The sequence below is a fragment of the Malurus melanocephalus genome, unplaced genomic scaffold, assembly GCF_030028575.1.
Source record: "Malurus melanocephalus ecotype Western Australia unplaced genomic scaffold, MMel_1.1 scaffold_411, whole genome shotgun sequence".
In the NCBI taxonomy this organism is placed as follows: domain Eukaryota; kingdom Metazoa; phylum Chordata; class Aves; order Passeriformes; family Maluridae; genus Malurus; species Malurus melanocephalus.
In genome coordinates, this window is record NW_026623643.1 from 217,537 (window position 1) to 231,424 (window position 13,888).

General features: G+C 48.7%; 1 protein-coding gene across 1 annotated transcript in view; it reads left to right on the forward strand.

Moving 5' to 3' along the window:
- The window catches only part of ATP6V0A1 (ATPase H+ transporting V0 subunit a1), a 28,664-nt gene extending 15,372 nt beyond the window's left edge, over positions 1 to 13,292 (forward strand). The window contains exons 16-22 of the mRNA XM_057379547.1: positions 6 to 138; positions 702 to 809; positions 3,601 to 3,708; positions 4,277 to 4,294; positions 6,049 to 6,166; positions 6,537 to 6,708; positions 11,997 to 13,292. Of these exons, the coding sequence (XP_057235530.1) occupies positions 6 to 138; positions 702 to 809; positions 3,601 to 3,708; positions 4,277 to 4,294; positions 6,049 to 6,166; positions 6,537 to 6,708; positions 11,997 to 12,090 (751 nt within the window). The 3' untranslated portion in view covers positions 12,091 to 13,292. The remainder of the gene's footprint in view (positions 1 to 5; positions 139 to 701; positions 810 to 3,600; positions 3,709 to 4,276; positions 4,295 to 6,048; positions 6,167 to 6,536; positions 6,709 to 11,996) is intronic.
- Positions 13,293 to 13,888: the final 596 nt, after the last annotated feature.

The window sequence follows — 13,888 nt, forward strand, 5'->3', positions numbered from 1 at the left end:
GTTATTCTCATCTTCTACAAGTGGACAGCTTACGATGCTCACACATCCAAGGAAGCACCGAGCCTCTTGATACACTTTATCAACATGTTTYTGTTCTCCTATGAGGACACCAGTAATAAAATGCTTTATAGTGGGCAGGTGCGTGCTCTTGCTAGAACAGAAGCAGAGATACTTGGTGATATTGGAGTGTTTCATTGACCTTGTCATAACTGTGAAATGCAGCATGAAACATTTTTCCTCTGTGACAAAGCATATCTGAAGGCTGATACTATGTAATGTTGAAGAAGGAAGGAATCCCTAGAAGAAGAATTTTAATCTGTTTGACCATAAGTCAGCTATGGCTTCAGAACACGTGGATCCTGATTAATAGCAGAAAGCAATTAGGCATATTGTCCCATGCCTGCAATGTGTACCTCTCAGCTTAGCTCAGACACCAGCACTGTTTCCTTCCAGCAGTATCAGACATGTGCCAAATTCTCATTCCCTTCAGGGTCTTTTGGATTTTTCCCTCATCTAAYCCAGTCTCAGCATTAAATGCTATGCTCAGTCAGAGGTGGCAGCTGCAGGCATTAAGTATTGCTGTTCCCAAAAGAGAGGTAGTGAAGCATCCACACACTGGGAATTCAGCCATTCTTGCTGGGTTCTGTGTGTGTTTGAGCAGGGGCTGCAGCTGAATTACCTGAGACCTGTTTCTTTTGCAGAAAGGGCTCCAGTGTTTCCTSGTGGTGGTGGCGTTGTTGTGTGTGCCGTGGATGCTGGTGGCCAAACCCCTGGTSCTTCGCCAGCAGTATTTAAGGAGAAAACACTTGGTGGGTGACTCCCTTTTATATTTTACATATGAAAAMTATTTTTGGTTGAAAAGCTGTGTTCTCCATCCTGAGCTTGGATTAGTTCATGCTACATTGAGACCTGTAAAGTGTTTTTACATGTTCCTGGGTATACCAGCAGGTGGGTGTTACTGGAGACAAGAGTGTTGCCTGCCTGCTTCCCAGACCTGGATCCAGCATCAAACCTGCTTTTAAAAACCCCTTATGTTGGTAATGATCAGAACAGTGTCTCTGGCTTGGGCTTTGGTTTAGGAACAGTCTYACTGGCTGCTGGATGCACTTCTGTGGCTGGGCTAGGCTGGCAGTGGGAAAAAGAGATGGAATTGGCTGGCAGGCTTCTCAGCTATCTTTGTTWAAGCAGCTTGGATGGTAAAAAAAWAACAATTAAAAGGAAAAAGAGACTTACAGACTCATGTGAGAGGTTGTCTGCTGGGGTGCTCTGTAGGTTTCCAGCTGCATTGTACAGTACCTGTGTGTGTGAGATGCAGGAACGTGGCACGTGTGCACTGCGAGGATGTGCAGCGAGTCCAAGATCAGCTCAGTTACAGACACTCCCTCTCCCTTCTCTGACCATCTTCCATCCTCCCATGCCCCCTCCATTCGTCTCCCTTTCTCTTTTTGTTTCCTTCCTCCTCCCTCTCTCTTCTTCCATCCACCCCCAGGAGGGGCAGCCCGAGGAGGCCCAGGGCAGCACGAACGCGCAGGCGCTCGAGGCAGCAGCGGCTGCAACAGTGAGTGCACTTCAACCTCGCCTGATGCATTACAGATGGGAGTTGGCTTCGTGTCTCATTATCGAGGGAGCATGGAATGTATCTGAATTTCATAAGGGAATGGCAAGCACACCTTTAGGGTGAAAAACACTTTCTCTTGGAAAGAGCAAAGTTTAGCCAAATTGATACATTCTGGATGAACACCCAGGCTGGAGGATGGTAGTTATGTGTGCACAGAGACAYTTCCTTGCAGGAGTGCTGCTGAATCCAACCAGCACAGGATTTCCTGCTATCACATCCCCCCCTGTTAAATTCCCTTTTTTTCTTTTGCTTGTGCATTTCTTCAAGATAGATTAGGATTCTTCTCAGTGCAGCATTTCTGTTTGCATTACGTGTTCCCAAACAAACAGTGATGTGATGGCCTCGAGCAACTCCATGTCAGTAATCATTGGATTTGTGACACATCTGTCCTGTACAYACTTTGACCTGAAATTATTATAAAATGGTTGTGCACAAACAAGCTTTTCAGTAGCAGTTTTGASTTACATGTTTCTTAGCCTACAGATGGCCCTTTTCTTCCAGAGCTTTCTGGTGAGATTGTGGCAACCCCCAGAACTTAGTCCTTTCCCCACTGCTGCCTCTTTCAGCTCGATTTTATTTCTGAATCTGTCTGGCTGACTAGGAAGTGTGAATCTCACTGGCCTTATGAAGCACATCATGCTGTCCAGGTGCCAAAGATGCTGGGAGGGACAGATCAGCTGGTTCTCTCATGACATTTTCGTCTCCTCACGGAAATGTCGGAWATTAAAATGGATCTTTTGTGCGTGATCCATCCAGTGTGTGAAATGTGTCTCCATTGGGAAGCTGAGAGGGGAGGTCTTGTGTGAAGTGTGCTTAGAAGGATCAAGTAAACAATTGGAGCTGTTGAAGCCATGTTTAGGTTGGCTGATTTACAGGAATGGATATGAGGCGAGTGCGAGGGAAAAGCTGCTCAAGTGCTAGTTCACACAGGCTAGAAATRCATAAACAGAATATTGACAGGAGTCATCAGTGACTTGTGCTTCAGAGATACTAATATCCTAATAAAAGCATTGTTTTGGTTGTAAATATGGAGGGTTTTTAAATTTTATTTCTGTTTTCAGAGCATAAACACCTACCTAATTTGTTTTTAGAAACCTGACTAAATCTTTAATTCGTAGATGGTGTTTTGGGCAAATTTATAGTTCAGCCTAAAATAAAAGCAGGCTTCTAAGGACRAAGGAGGTAGAAGAACTCAGAGCAGCTGAGTCTGTGCAAGCACCAGGTCACGGGACCTTCAGCCTCCTTCRTCTGCATGGGCATCCCTGGATTTGTGCAGTCTGGATGTGACAAGTCAGCCTGGTCAGTCCTGTGTCACAGGTGACCCAAGACATTGCTGTAGCTGGACACACAGTTTATTTCTCTTTGTGGTGTTGTAGGTTGCCTCCCTAGGGGTCAGACTCAGGGGCCAGGTGAGAACTGCTCCCAATTTCAGCACTTCAGCTCAGTCTGCATGTTGTTCTTTTCCTTTTGGAGGTGCAGCTGAGGGTCTGAATGTCAGAACAAACGTCTGAAAGGACCTGTTAGCACAACGTAGAGTTTCCAAGCAGGGGGAGATTTGGTGCGGTGTTGGTGTGCCTGAGGCTGGTGGGAACAAACGTGTGTGTGTTTGTGTTCTGCTCCATGACCTGCTCMAGTCCCCAGCAGTGCTGTGTCAGTGCTGGGCAGGACATGGGGCTGTTGCACATCAGAGCCAGCAAATGTCCTCGGAGAGATGTGCCTTTCTGTCCTCGTGGTTGCAGTTACCCTGTAGAAATGTGCCAAGGATTCACTCAGACAGACTTTTTTTTTTTTTCCCCCAGCCGGAATCAGCACCTTTCCCATCCAAGCTGGGAAATAGAATTCTACCTGCCTTAATCTGGGCCTTAATATTTAATATTTTGTTTTCCTCTGTGAGCTGCTGCTGCACATGGAGTGATGAGAAACCTGCACTTTTGCACTAAAACCCAAACAACACTTTGCTCTTTCTTTTCTGCATGTGTCAGGGCACGCACAACTTTGGTGGGATCCGGGTGGGCAATGGCCCAACGGAGGAGGATGCTGAGATCATTCAACATGACCAGTTATCTACCCATTCTGAGGAGGGGGAAGAGGTAAGCACCTGAGCATCCTCGCTCTCAGGGCACTGCACTCRGCAGCAGGATGAGCTCGCTGGGACTGTAGTTTCTCATTTCCATGCTGTTCAAACAGCAACATTCCCAGTGAAGTGTTTTCCTAGCAGTTTTTTCACTGAACTGTCTCTTGATCACTCCCAGGAGTCCAGAAAAAGCAGTGTAATTTGCATATCCTGGCAGATGTGGCTCTGTTTGTCCCCAAAGAGCCACCATCCCAGGGGTGCACAGCCACACGTTACCTGCTTCTCCCRTGCCAGGGGAAATTCAGGGGCTGTATTTCTGCAGCGCTGAAATTTTGCTTATATCTTCATTTTGACTACTGGGGTTAACGTTAATTACTTCCCTTTCCTCTGGGAGAGGAGAAAAACAGTCGATCTCACGTAGTTTGGGAGTTTTCTGATGCCTCTGAAGGACTGCAGCAGATCCTGCCTCTGTAGTGCATGGGATGTGTTACTGCTTTCCGTGGYGTGCGTGGAGGGAATTGCTGAATGTGTTCATGATTAATGTGATCAAAACACTGCACTAAATGTAAATTTATGTTTTCAAGCCTACAGAGGACGAGGTGGTAAGAGCACAGCAGCTTTGCCTTCATGTGTACCTGGGCCATTTCCCATCGGTGTAAAACGTGCTGAATTGAACATGTTATGTCACGGCATCTCGTTTTCCAAAAGATCTTGCTGTTTTCATGTTACAGGCCATTTTTAATTTATGCATACATCCATTAACAGACTTGTAATTAYTTCATCTATACAGCTTGTCTGTCTGATCCCCTGTCTGCAGATTGTTCCCAGTTACCTGGGAAACTGTTCAGCTGGAGGTCTCAAACTGCAAAGTTTTCACTTTTGAGCCTCTGGAATTAGTAATTTTTTTAATGTTGTGGTATTTGCAGCAAACTGTTGAAAGAGATTTCCTCCCACAAACTATCTGCCACGTTGAGGCTGGTGCTGGTTGACCCAGAGAGCAAATGCAGCACAACCAGTCCAGTTTCATGTAGTTCAACAACTGAACTGGCCAGAGGCTTTGTGTCAGAGAGAAACTCTGYTCTGAGAAACTGCTCATCCATAAGCACCTTTAACAAGTTCTTAAAAAAATGGGTTTTAGAAATACTGATGCACGATTGAGTGTAGGTTTCAGCACTCTCACGTGACCAATTTTACTGCAAAAAAGTACAAATGGCATGAAATCAGAACAKCTTGACCAGGGCACTGCTGCTGAAAATCGTGCTGGCAGTGGTTTGCTCAGAGCTCTGCTGTGCACAGGCCTGTGTGGAATAGGGAGGGGGGCACGGGGGTCCTGTTCTGGTGCACCTAAACGTTAACCTGGGAAAATGTGTGAACCCACAAGGACTGTGCCACAGCAATCCCGATGCTCCCACTCCTGGCACAGCAATCCCTCTCTCTGGCAGTTGCACTCAGCTTTGAAAGGTCGCTGTTTAAACATTTCCCACATTCCCAGTGCTGCTCGTGTGTCCAAGAGCTGGAACTGTTGGCTAGGCCAGCCTTCAGTGRAGAACTTCACAGCTCACATTCTGTGGAGAAAGGATTAGGCTTTTGACAGCTAATTTAGCTGAATTGTTTGAAATATTTATTGCCTTGGATATACTAAGGGAGAATTAAGAATATAAATAGCTTTGTGTGCATGCCTAGGGCATTAGTCACTGGATGTATTTAAAACATCRTGTTCACTTAAATCTGAGTTTCTGAAGCATGGATTAAATCCAAAATGCAGKGAATGCTTTCCCAAGATGCAGAATAAGAAACTGCCCTACATGGCAGATTTCCTTCGAAGTTCTTCTTTTATTATTGCAGAAAATTACTGAGACACAGAGACTTTGCCAGTGAACAGCACACAGATGTGACTGTTTCAGGATAGCTTAATGCAATATTTTTGCTTTCAAAAAGGGCAAGTTCATGCCTTGCAAAATGCTCCTTTTGCTCCTGTAGCAAAGGCACACAGAGTGTGGCTTGGAGCACTGCCTCCTTCCCATAGCAGCACCTTTGGCTTACCAGGGAATGCACACCAACACCATCTTCTGCTGAACAGTCCCTTCCTGGCTAAGCCCATAGATGAATTTGGAATATCTAGACTTTCACGTGCCAGAATGAGAAAACAATATTCACGTCACGGCATTTGTCATTACACAAAACCTGCTGAGACAAGATTGATGTTTTGTTTGTGAAGCTGGCGTGCTAAACCAGGAGAAGACAGTGTCGGTGTGCAGCGTCACACACSGTGTCCCTGGTGATAGCAGCAGTTCCCCTGCCCCTGTTCCCACCCAGCTGTGTCCCCAGCTCCCCTCATCCTGTGCTCCCTTTGCAGTTTGACTTTGGTGACACCGTGGTGTACCAGGCCATCCACACCATCGAGTACTGCCTGGGCTGCATCTCCAACACGGCGTCCTACCTGCGCCTCTGGGCCCTCAGCTTGGCCCACGCACGTGAGTGTCCTCAGGGGGCTGAGCTGGGTCCCTGTGCCTGTCAGCCCGGGTGGGTGGCAGGCAGGAGCATTTCAGGGCTCAGCTGGCACAGGACTGTGCTGTGTGTGCTTTACCTGGCAGCTCCACACAGCAGAGCTGCTCCCCTGAATGGAGGGAGGGAGTTAAAATCACAGAACAAAGCAAAGAGTTGCTGAGCAAGGACTCTGCCCTGCCCTGTGTGATTCCTGACACCCTTGACTGCAGAAACTCTCATCCCTCTTCTGATTCCCACCTCATTGTAGCAAGAGTTTGCTTGATTTTAGTTTTTGCTATATGAGTGAACAGCCCCCTGTGGCTGCTGACCTGAGTCTTGTCCCGTTTCTCTCCTCAGAGCTCTCCGAGGTGCTCTGGACCATGGTGATCCACATTGGCCTCAGTGTCAGGAGCCTGGGGGGAGGCTTGGGCCTCGTCTTCATCTTTGCTGCTTTTGCCACGCTGACAGTGGCCATTCTGCTGGTCATGGAGGGGCTGTCAGCCTTCCTCCACGCTCTGCGCTTGCACTGGTGAGTTACTGCAACGTCCAGAAACTTAAAGGGCTCTTCATAACACGAAAATTGCTGTCACCTGGACTGTGATGACAGAAATGCCATCTTCTAGAAGGCAGAAAATCTTTAAAAGGGTCTGAGATTTCAATCCTGTTTGTAGTAAAACACCTCTCCCTGATTGTTAAAGCTGTGGAGCTCTGCTTAGAAATAAGCACTAAAAGACTAAAACTTTAGGACCAAAGCTGTGGGAGCAGGGACTGGGGAGGCTGTGCTGGCTGGAGCAGTGTGCTTTGTGGTTTTCTGCAGCACTTTCTCATTCCATCTCTTGCTTTTTTCCCTGATTGCCATGTTTCTTGTCCTCTGTGTGCAATAGTCACTGCAGGTTCCTTCTCCTCTTGTTCATCAGTGAAGACATTGCCTTGGACAGGAGTGCCTTTGCCTTCTGCCCTTGGGGTGCTTTGGGATGGCAGGGAGTTTTTGCTGGTCTTGCTTTTAGGAGTTGCTTTTGCAACCCCTTCCCTGTGATCATTAAGCTCCTGTGTTTGCAGCCAGCAAAGCAGAAGGAATTACTCTGCTCCCAAGTATGGAAAGTATTCAAGAGCTTTCTCTAATCCACGTTTAAGAGCGCTCATTGTTCCACTTCAGATCGCCCGATTGGTGCACCGGTGTGATCAGAGGAGCAATTGGGAGTGGGATTTTCTCAGCGTGAAGCGTAGGAGAGTCAGTGCCTTTGTGGGGTTCAGGTTTCTGCCACCTCCTCAGGCTGCTGATTTCCTAGGAGGGGTCATGAGAGCAAAGGGAAGTTCGTGAATATCACAAGAAATACTCAGTCTTGCTAAAATGGGAAGAAAATCTTTGGAGCACTCTGTGAAAGTTCTGCAAGTGCAAAAAGAAGCCCAGTGCCTCAAAAAAAAAAAAAAAAAAAAACAAAAAAAAAAAACCAGCCTTTTTGCACTTTTCCCCTGCTTGTGAGCAAGGAAAACTTTGGCCTTTTGCCCTCTCCCTTGGCAGCTGGTGAGGTGCAGGCTGAGGGGTGCAGGCTGGGGTGTCCTGGCTCCCAGGGGTGCAGGCTGAGGTGTCAGGCTGAGGTGTCCTGGCTCTCAGGGGTGCAGGCTGGGGTGTCCTGGCGCCCAGGGGTGCAGGTTGGGGTGTTCTGGCTCCTGGGGGTGCAGGTTGGGGTGTTCTGGCTCTCAGGGGTGCAAGCTGAGGTGTTCTGGCTCTCAGGGGTGCAGGCTGGGATGTTCTGGCTCTCAGGGGTGCAGGCTGGGGTGTTCTGGTTCCTGGGGGTGCAGGCTGGGGTGTTCTGGCTCTCAGGGGTGCAGGCTGGGGTGTTTTGGCTCCCAGGGGTGCAGGCTGGGGTGTTCTGGCTCCCAGGGGTGCAGGCTGGGGTGTCCTGGCTCCCGGGGGTGCAGGTTGGGATGTTCTGGCACTCAGGGGTGCAGGTTGGGGTGTTCTGGCTCCCGGGGGTGCAGGTTGGGGTGTCCTGGTTCCCAGGGGTGCAGGCTGGAGGGTGCTGCTCCACCCATGCCTCTGTAAGCAAACTGATCCCGGGATTCTGGGGTGAAGCCATCTTGTGCCGAGGGAGCCGGAGGGGCACTCCTGGAAATGGCTGCTGCATGGTGCCTCTGTTTTTCCTGGCATCCAGCCTGGGCCCTGCATAGCAGTCACTCGAGAGCTCCTCACTGCCTGGCCAGAGGTCCCTCATCCCTGCTGTCACYGTGCTGGGCCACCACAGTGGGGGTGGCAGGAGCCCCACGGACCCTGCTGGGCACTGAGAGCAGTCCAAGGGCAGCTGCTCACATTCTTTTATGCTCCTGAGCTGAAAACAGGGTGTTCCAATGGCAGGTGTTCCCTTTTTAGGAGGAGGAAGGGAGAGTGGAGGTCAAACAGAGCTGTAGCTCCAGATATGGTGGGTTTGCTCTGCARTCCCTTGTGGATCAGAGGATTTCCAGGGTGTGGCCTTTGCAGGCTGTGGAGCTGCGTGGCCGTTTCTGAGCAGCTGCTCCAGACAGGATCCTTGGAGCAGAAAGCACATTTTTGGGGAGRGACCTGTCTTGTGTTGATAATCACAAACTGCACCTCCAGATATGGCTCAGACACTTGAAACAGGTGAGATCACACAATTGCTTGGCTTTCTCTAAAAGACCATTAAAAAATATCTGTGTTTTTCCCCTGTAAAGGGAAGGCTTCTGTCAGTGAAAGGGCAAACAGGGGCAGCAGCAGGGAGCTCACAGATCACTCCAGCCATGCAGACCAGTGCAGGGCACAGCCTGGCAGCTGTGGATCTTAAATGCTTAACAAAATCCTGTTTTCCCCAAGCATGTCTTTCTAACTTGCAAGCCTTTCATGTACGGGCTCTGAGAGAAAATCCATTCAGGCTCAGAGCCCAAAAAGCAAGCTTAAGGCTCTATTTCAGACTGCAAGAGATATGCTGAAATGGTTTTGGGTTTGCTGGGTGTTGCTTATCACAGGGAGGCACCTGCAGTGGTTCCAAAGAGCACGCTGTTCACATTCCATTTTGTTCCTGAACTGAAAACAGAGCGTTCCAATGGCAGGTGTTCCCTTTTTMGGGGGRGAAAGGGAGAGTGGAGGTCAAATAAAACTGTCCTGGGAGGAGCAGATGGGATTTTCTGGCTCTGGGAAAACAGTCACCTATCAGGAATTTGAGGTGTGGGTGGTTGGGCCTTCCTGGAAAGGAGGAGGAATCGAGCATGTGTTTTACTGGCCAGAAAATTCACAGGTTGTTCCATGTGCTGTGCTTGGCAGTCCCAAATGAGGGAGGTTTATTTTCTGCTTTTCCAGTGTGCATTCTTTGAGCAGGTTGGGCTTTTCTGGGGTGGAAGCAGCACTCTGGATTGCTGCCAGGATTGCAGGGTGTGAATCAGGGCTCTACTGCAGCTCGGTAGGTGTTTGAGCTGCTGTGCTGTCAGCTTCTTTTACTGTAACTCTTCTGAAATCTATCACTCTTCTGAAATCTATCACTCCTCTGAAATCTATCACTCTTCTGAAGTATACCACTCTTCTGAAATATTTAGCCTTTCCATTTACTGCTTTTCAGTGATGCAGTTTGACGTGCATGTTCAGATTAAAACAGCTTCCCCATTTTTAAGCTAGTCCCCTCTTCCAATGTGACCCAAAACAGATTGTGCCCAAAAGGAAAGGTTTGTAATTGGATTCTGAGTGTTTCCCAGCAGGCGTGGGTGTGTTGAGTGCATCCCACTCWCAGTCCAGTGCGTGGGAGGGGTGAAATCCAGCTGCTCACCCACCTGCCAGCATTTGATTTTCCTTTGTAAAGGTCATGAGCCAGCAGTGCTGTCTCTGTCAGGCTGAAAGGAATATCCCACAGTGACAGATACAGGTCCTAGATCGTTTTTGGGGAGGAATAACTGCAACAGTCTCTGCACAGACACCCCAGTGGGTTCTGACTGTCAGATGTGCCACCCTCGAGGTGTGCCTGGTTTACATTTGACCCCAGGCTCTGGCACCTGTCTTTGGGGACACAAACATGGAGTGAGAATTTGCATTTGTACTGAGTGATAGTCAGGATTCCYGTTGTGCTTTGCCTCCTGCTGACGGGGCTGGAGCTGCCTGGTTTCCAGTGTCAGTACCCTGACTCTGGGGGGTTGGAAAATCCACAGAGTTACAGTCTGACAAACACTGGTGCTCATTATTAATGCAAAAAGCTGCAGAGTGGGTTTCCAGAGGACTCCTGGGCTGGTTGCTCACAGTGCCCACTGTCTATAAATTCTCTGCAGAGCTTGGTGACCAATAGGAGATCCAGGGAGAGTTTAGCAATGACCTGGGACAAGAGACAGGCAGCGAGCCCAGCAACAGCAGTGACTCCTTCTGGTTTCTGGGTGTTCCCAGAGACAGCTACAGAAAACCCCACTGACCATTTACACCGTGATTATGTGGTTAAATACACTTTTCTCACTATTTCTCTAACCTTAGAGCAGCCTCTCTTGCAGCATCAGGCTTCAAGTTGTGGCCAGTTCTAACAGAATGTCCAAAAGAAAACTTTGGATGCTGGGGCCAGCTGGAATTGTGAATCATCAGGGTTAACATGTCAGTCACAGTGGGTGACTCAGATACCCAGCCTTCTGCCTCTCATTTCCCTTTGCTTACAGAACAGTTACTTAGTCACAGGATACTTGTGGAGATTATCAGGGTTCCTGAAAAACTGGAGCGTGTTGGCAAGGAGCCCTTCCTCCCACACGGAAAATCCTGCTCATCCTGGGGATCCCTTGGCCTCTGAGGCACCAGCAGAYACAAGCTCGAGCTGGTTTTCCTGAGCATTTCCCTCCTGGGCTCTGTGGGGAAATCATTTTTTGCTAGCTGAACCCAGCAACTCTGGAGTTTGCCCTGATTCCACATTTGGGGGAAAATAATTCAAACTTGTCTTTTTTTGCTGGAAAACCCCCTTCTCCTGAACTGTGCTAAACGCTTCCCAGTTTGCTGTCACTTGCTGCCTGCAGRGACTTTGTTTTCCAGCAGATTTTGCAGTTGAAAGTGTCTGTGAAGCCTGGCCTTGTTTTTGCTGRGAACCAGGGGATTAGTTTTCCCTGACCCTATTTGGCTGTCACTGACCATTGGGCAGTTCTCTAGAATAATTCTCTTTTTTGTAACCTGAGTTCATCGAGGGCAGCCCAGCAAATGGGGCTGAGCTAACGCTGGGCTGGAGCTGGCAGGCACATCCCAGTGCAAATGTGCTGCAGGGAATAAACAGAAGTGGCTGCTGGGGSAGCCTGAGCTCAGTGTCACGTGGCTGAGGCTTGTGCTAACGAAAAAAGGGAACTTTAGAAGCTGCTGTAGAAAATGCTGTCTCTGCTGCCTGTGCTTTCCAGGACACTGCAGTCAGGACCAACTTTCTGCTCTTATTGACCTTTTATTGAGGGTGGGGTCGGAGTTTCTAGACAGTGTTCTGCTCCACACAGAAGCATCACATATAGATGGGGGGATTTTGCCAAAAGATACATTATAGTATCTCTTTTTCTTTTTTTTACAGACAAATTTTATATTTGTATTTGTATTTATATCTGTATTTATATTTGTATATATTTATATTTATATTTGTATATATATATTTATTTTTATTTTTATTTTTATTTTTATTTTTATTTTTATATTGTATTTCTGTTTAATTTATATTTATTTTATATTTTTAAAATATTTTTTAAAATTTATATTCTCTTTTTTATATAGAAATTATTTTATAGTAAATAATCCTACTTTTATTGGAGTTCTTGATATTTGTTCCTATTGAGAGCCACCTTTTTAATGAGTAATAACCCTTCTATCTCCTGCAGGATCGAGTTCCAGAACAAGTTCTACACTGGCACAGGGTTCAAGTTTCTCCCTTTCTCCTTTGACATCATCCGTGAGGGGAGGTTTGATGACTGAGCCCCCCACTCCAGCAGTGTTAAACGTTGTGTGTGTGTGTGTGTGAGTGACCCTCCCAACACCAATTGTGTGAGTGACCCCTCCCCGTGTGTCCGAGTTGTGTGTGTAGTGACAGTTAACTTATTGCAGCACCCCTGAGCGTTCCCATGGCATCCCAAAGCCAAAAGCTTTCACGTTCTGGGGTGATGACACTGGATCACAGAAACTTTCTGTTCTTTACGTTTACTCCCAAAGGTACCAAGTGCATGAGGTGTCTCTTTTTTTTGGTGTGCTCCTTGTATTGTGCATTCCTTGGCAGCTGATCAGGGCAGGAGAGAAATGCAGCTGTGCTGAGGGGACAAAAGAGCACGTGGAGGAAAGGTCCAACGACCTCAACACGGGAAGAATGAGGGCTGTTCCCCCTCTTATTGCTGGAATTTGGCTGCCTGGCTGTCACTGAGGGCAGGATGGGGAGGGATGAGCCTTGTTGGAAACTGGCACGTGTCACTGCAGGAATTGCCACTGGCAGGGGAGCTTCTGGAGGGCTTCTGGTTTAAAACCAAAGCCTCGAAGCACATCAGATAGTGGTTATGTGGGTTTGGCATTGGTGGAGGCAGCTTTTGCACAGGTGGAGGTAGCAGTGACTCACATTGTCTGTGCACTCAGGGCTGAGGAGCCCTTTATGGGAGAGCAGTGGCCCACTCTTGCCAAAATAGCACCACGGCAGGGGGTGTGTGGTGTGTCCCTGCATTAGCTGTTGTTTTCTCTCCTGCCCCAGCTGTCAGTGTTTCCTTGCACTCCTCAACTCGATGTAGCTGTAGCAGCAGTGGGGTGTGTGTTAGTGCTGTGTGTGACTGTCGGGGTTAATTCTCCCAGTGGAGCTGAGTGTTTGTGTGTGAACAGATTATCCTTGACCTGGAAGCAAGCAGGAAATRCCTCGAGGTGCCAGGCTGCTTAAAATTAGGTGAGAAAGTTACACGTACATTGCACACTGCAGTGTGGGGCATGGGGAGCCTTGTGCTGCACTTGGGCACTCACAGTGTCACRGGTGGACGTGGTGACCATTCACAGAGGTTTTTGCACACTGAAGGGTGAAATCAAAGCTGCAGGTGGAGCATTGACATGAGTCCTGCTGTGTTCTGCTGCCTGGGTGAAACRTGTTGCTGACAGTCACTGTATAAATTAAATTAACTCCACAACAAGTACCGTGCTCTGTTTTCTGTTTCCCCAGTGCTCGCTGAGGGGGTTCAGGGGCAGCCCCTCATCCCTGACCTACACTGAGCACAGTCCCTGGAGCTGTTGGGGGCAGCTGGGACCTTTGGTGTTTCTGCRCGGGATTCTGTCACCTCCATGGCCAGAACCGTGGGGTGGGCAAGGCTGGTTTGTACAGCAAGACCAGCGTGGCCCTGCCTGGGCTGTAGTGTCGCTGTGTTTATCGAGCCCCAGAGCCATCCTGAGCAAAGGCCAGACTTTCCTGGCGTCTCTTGCCCACCCTGATAGACCCCATAACTGGGTGGAACAGGAGTTGTGCAGGAGGAAAAGCTCCAGCTTGTTTAAACCGGGTGCTGTGGGTACCGTTTGACGCGGGGTGGGGAAACACGCTCTGCCTGCCCAGGGCTGTGTTTTCCCCGGCCACAGGGACCCCTGCTCCTCCCGAAGGGCTGTGTTTACTCAGGCCCTTCCTGCCGGAGAGGGAATTTCCACATGTTCGAGAGCAGCGGAAGGGRGGGTTCTGCAGGGTTCTTTCTGGCTGTTGCGTGGCTGATGTCCGTGTGTTTCCCATCTGATACCTCCGGAGGGCGAGAACCGCGCTGAACTG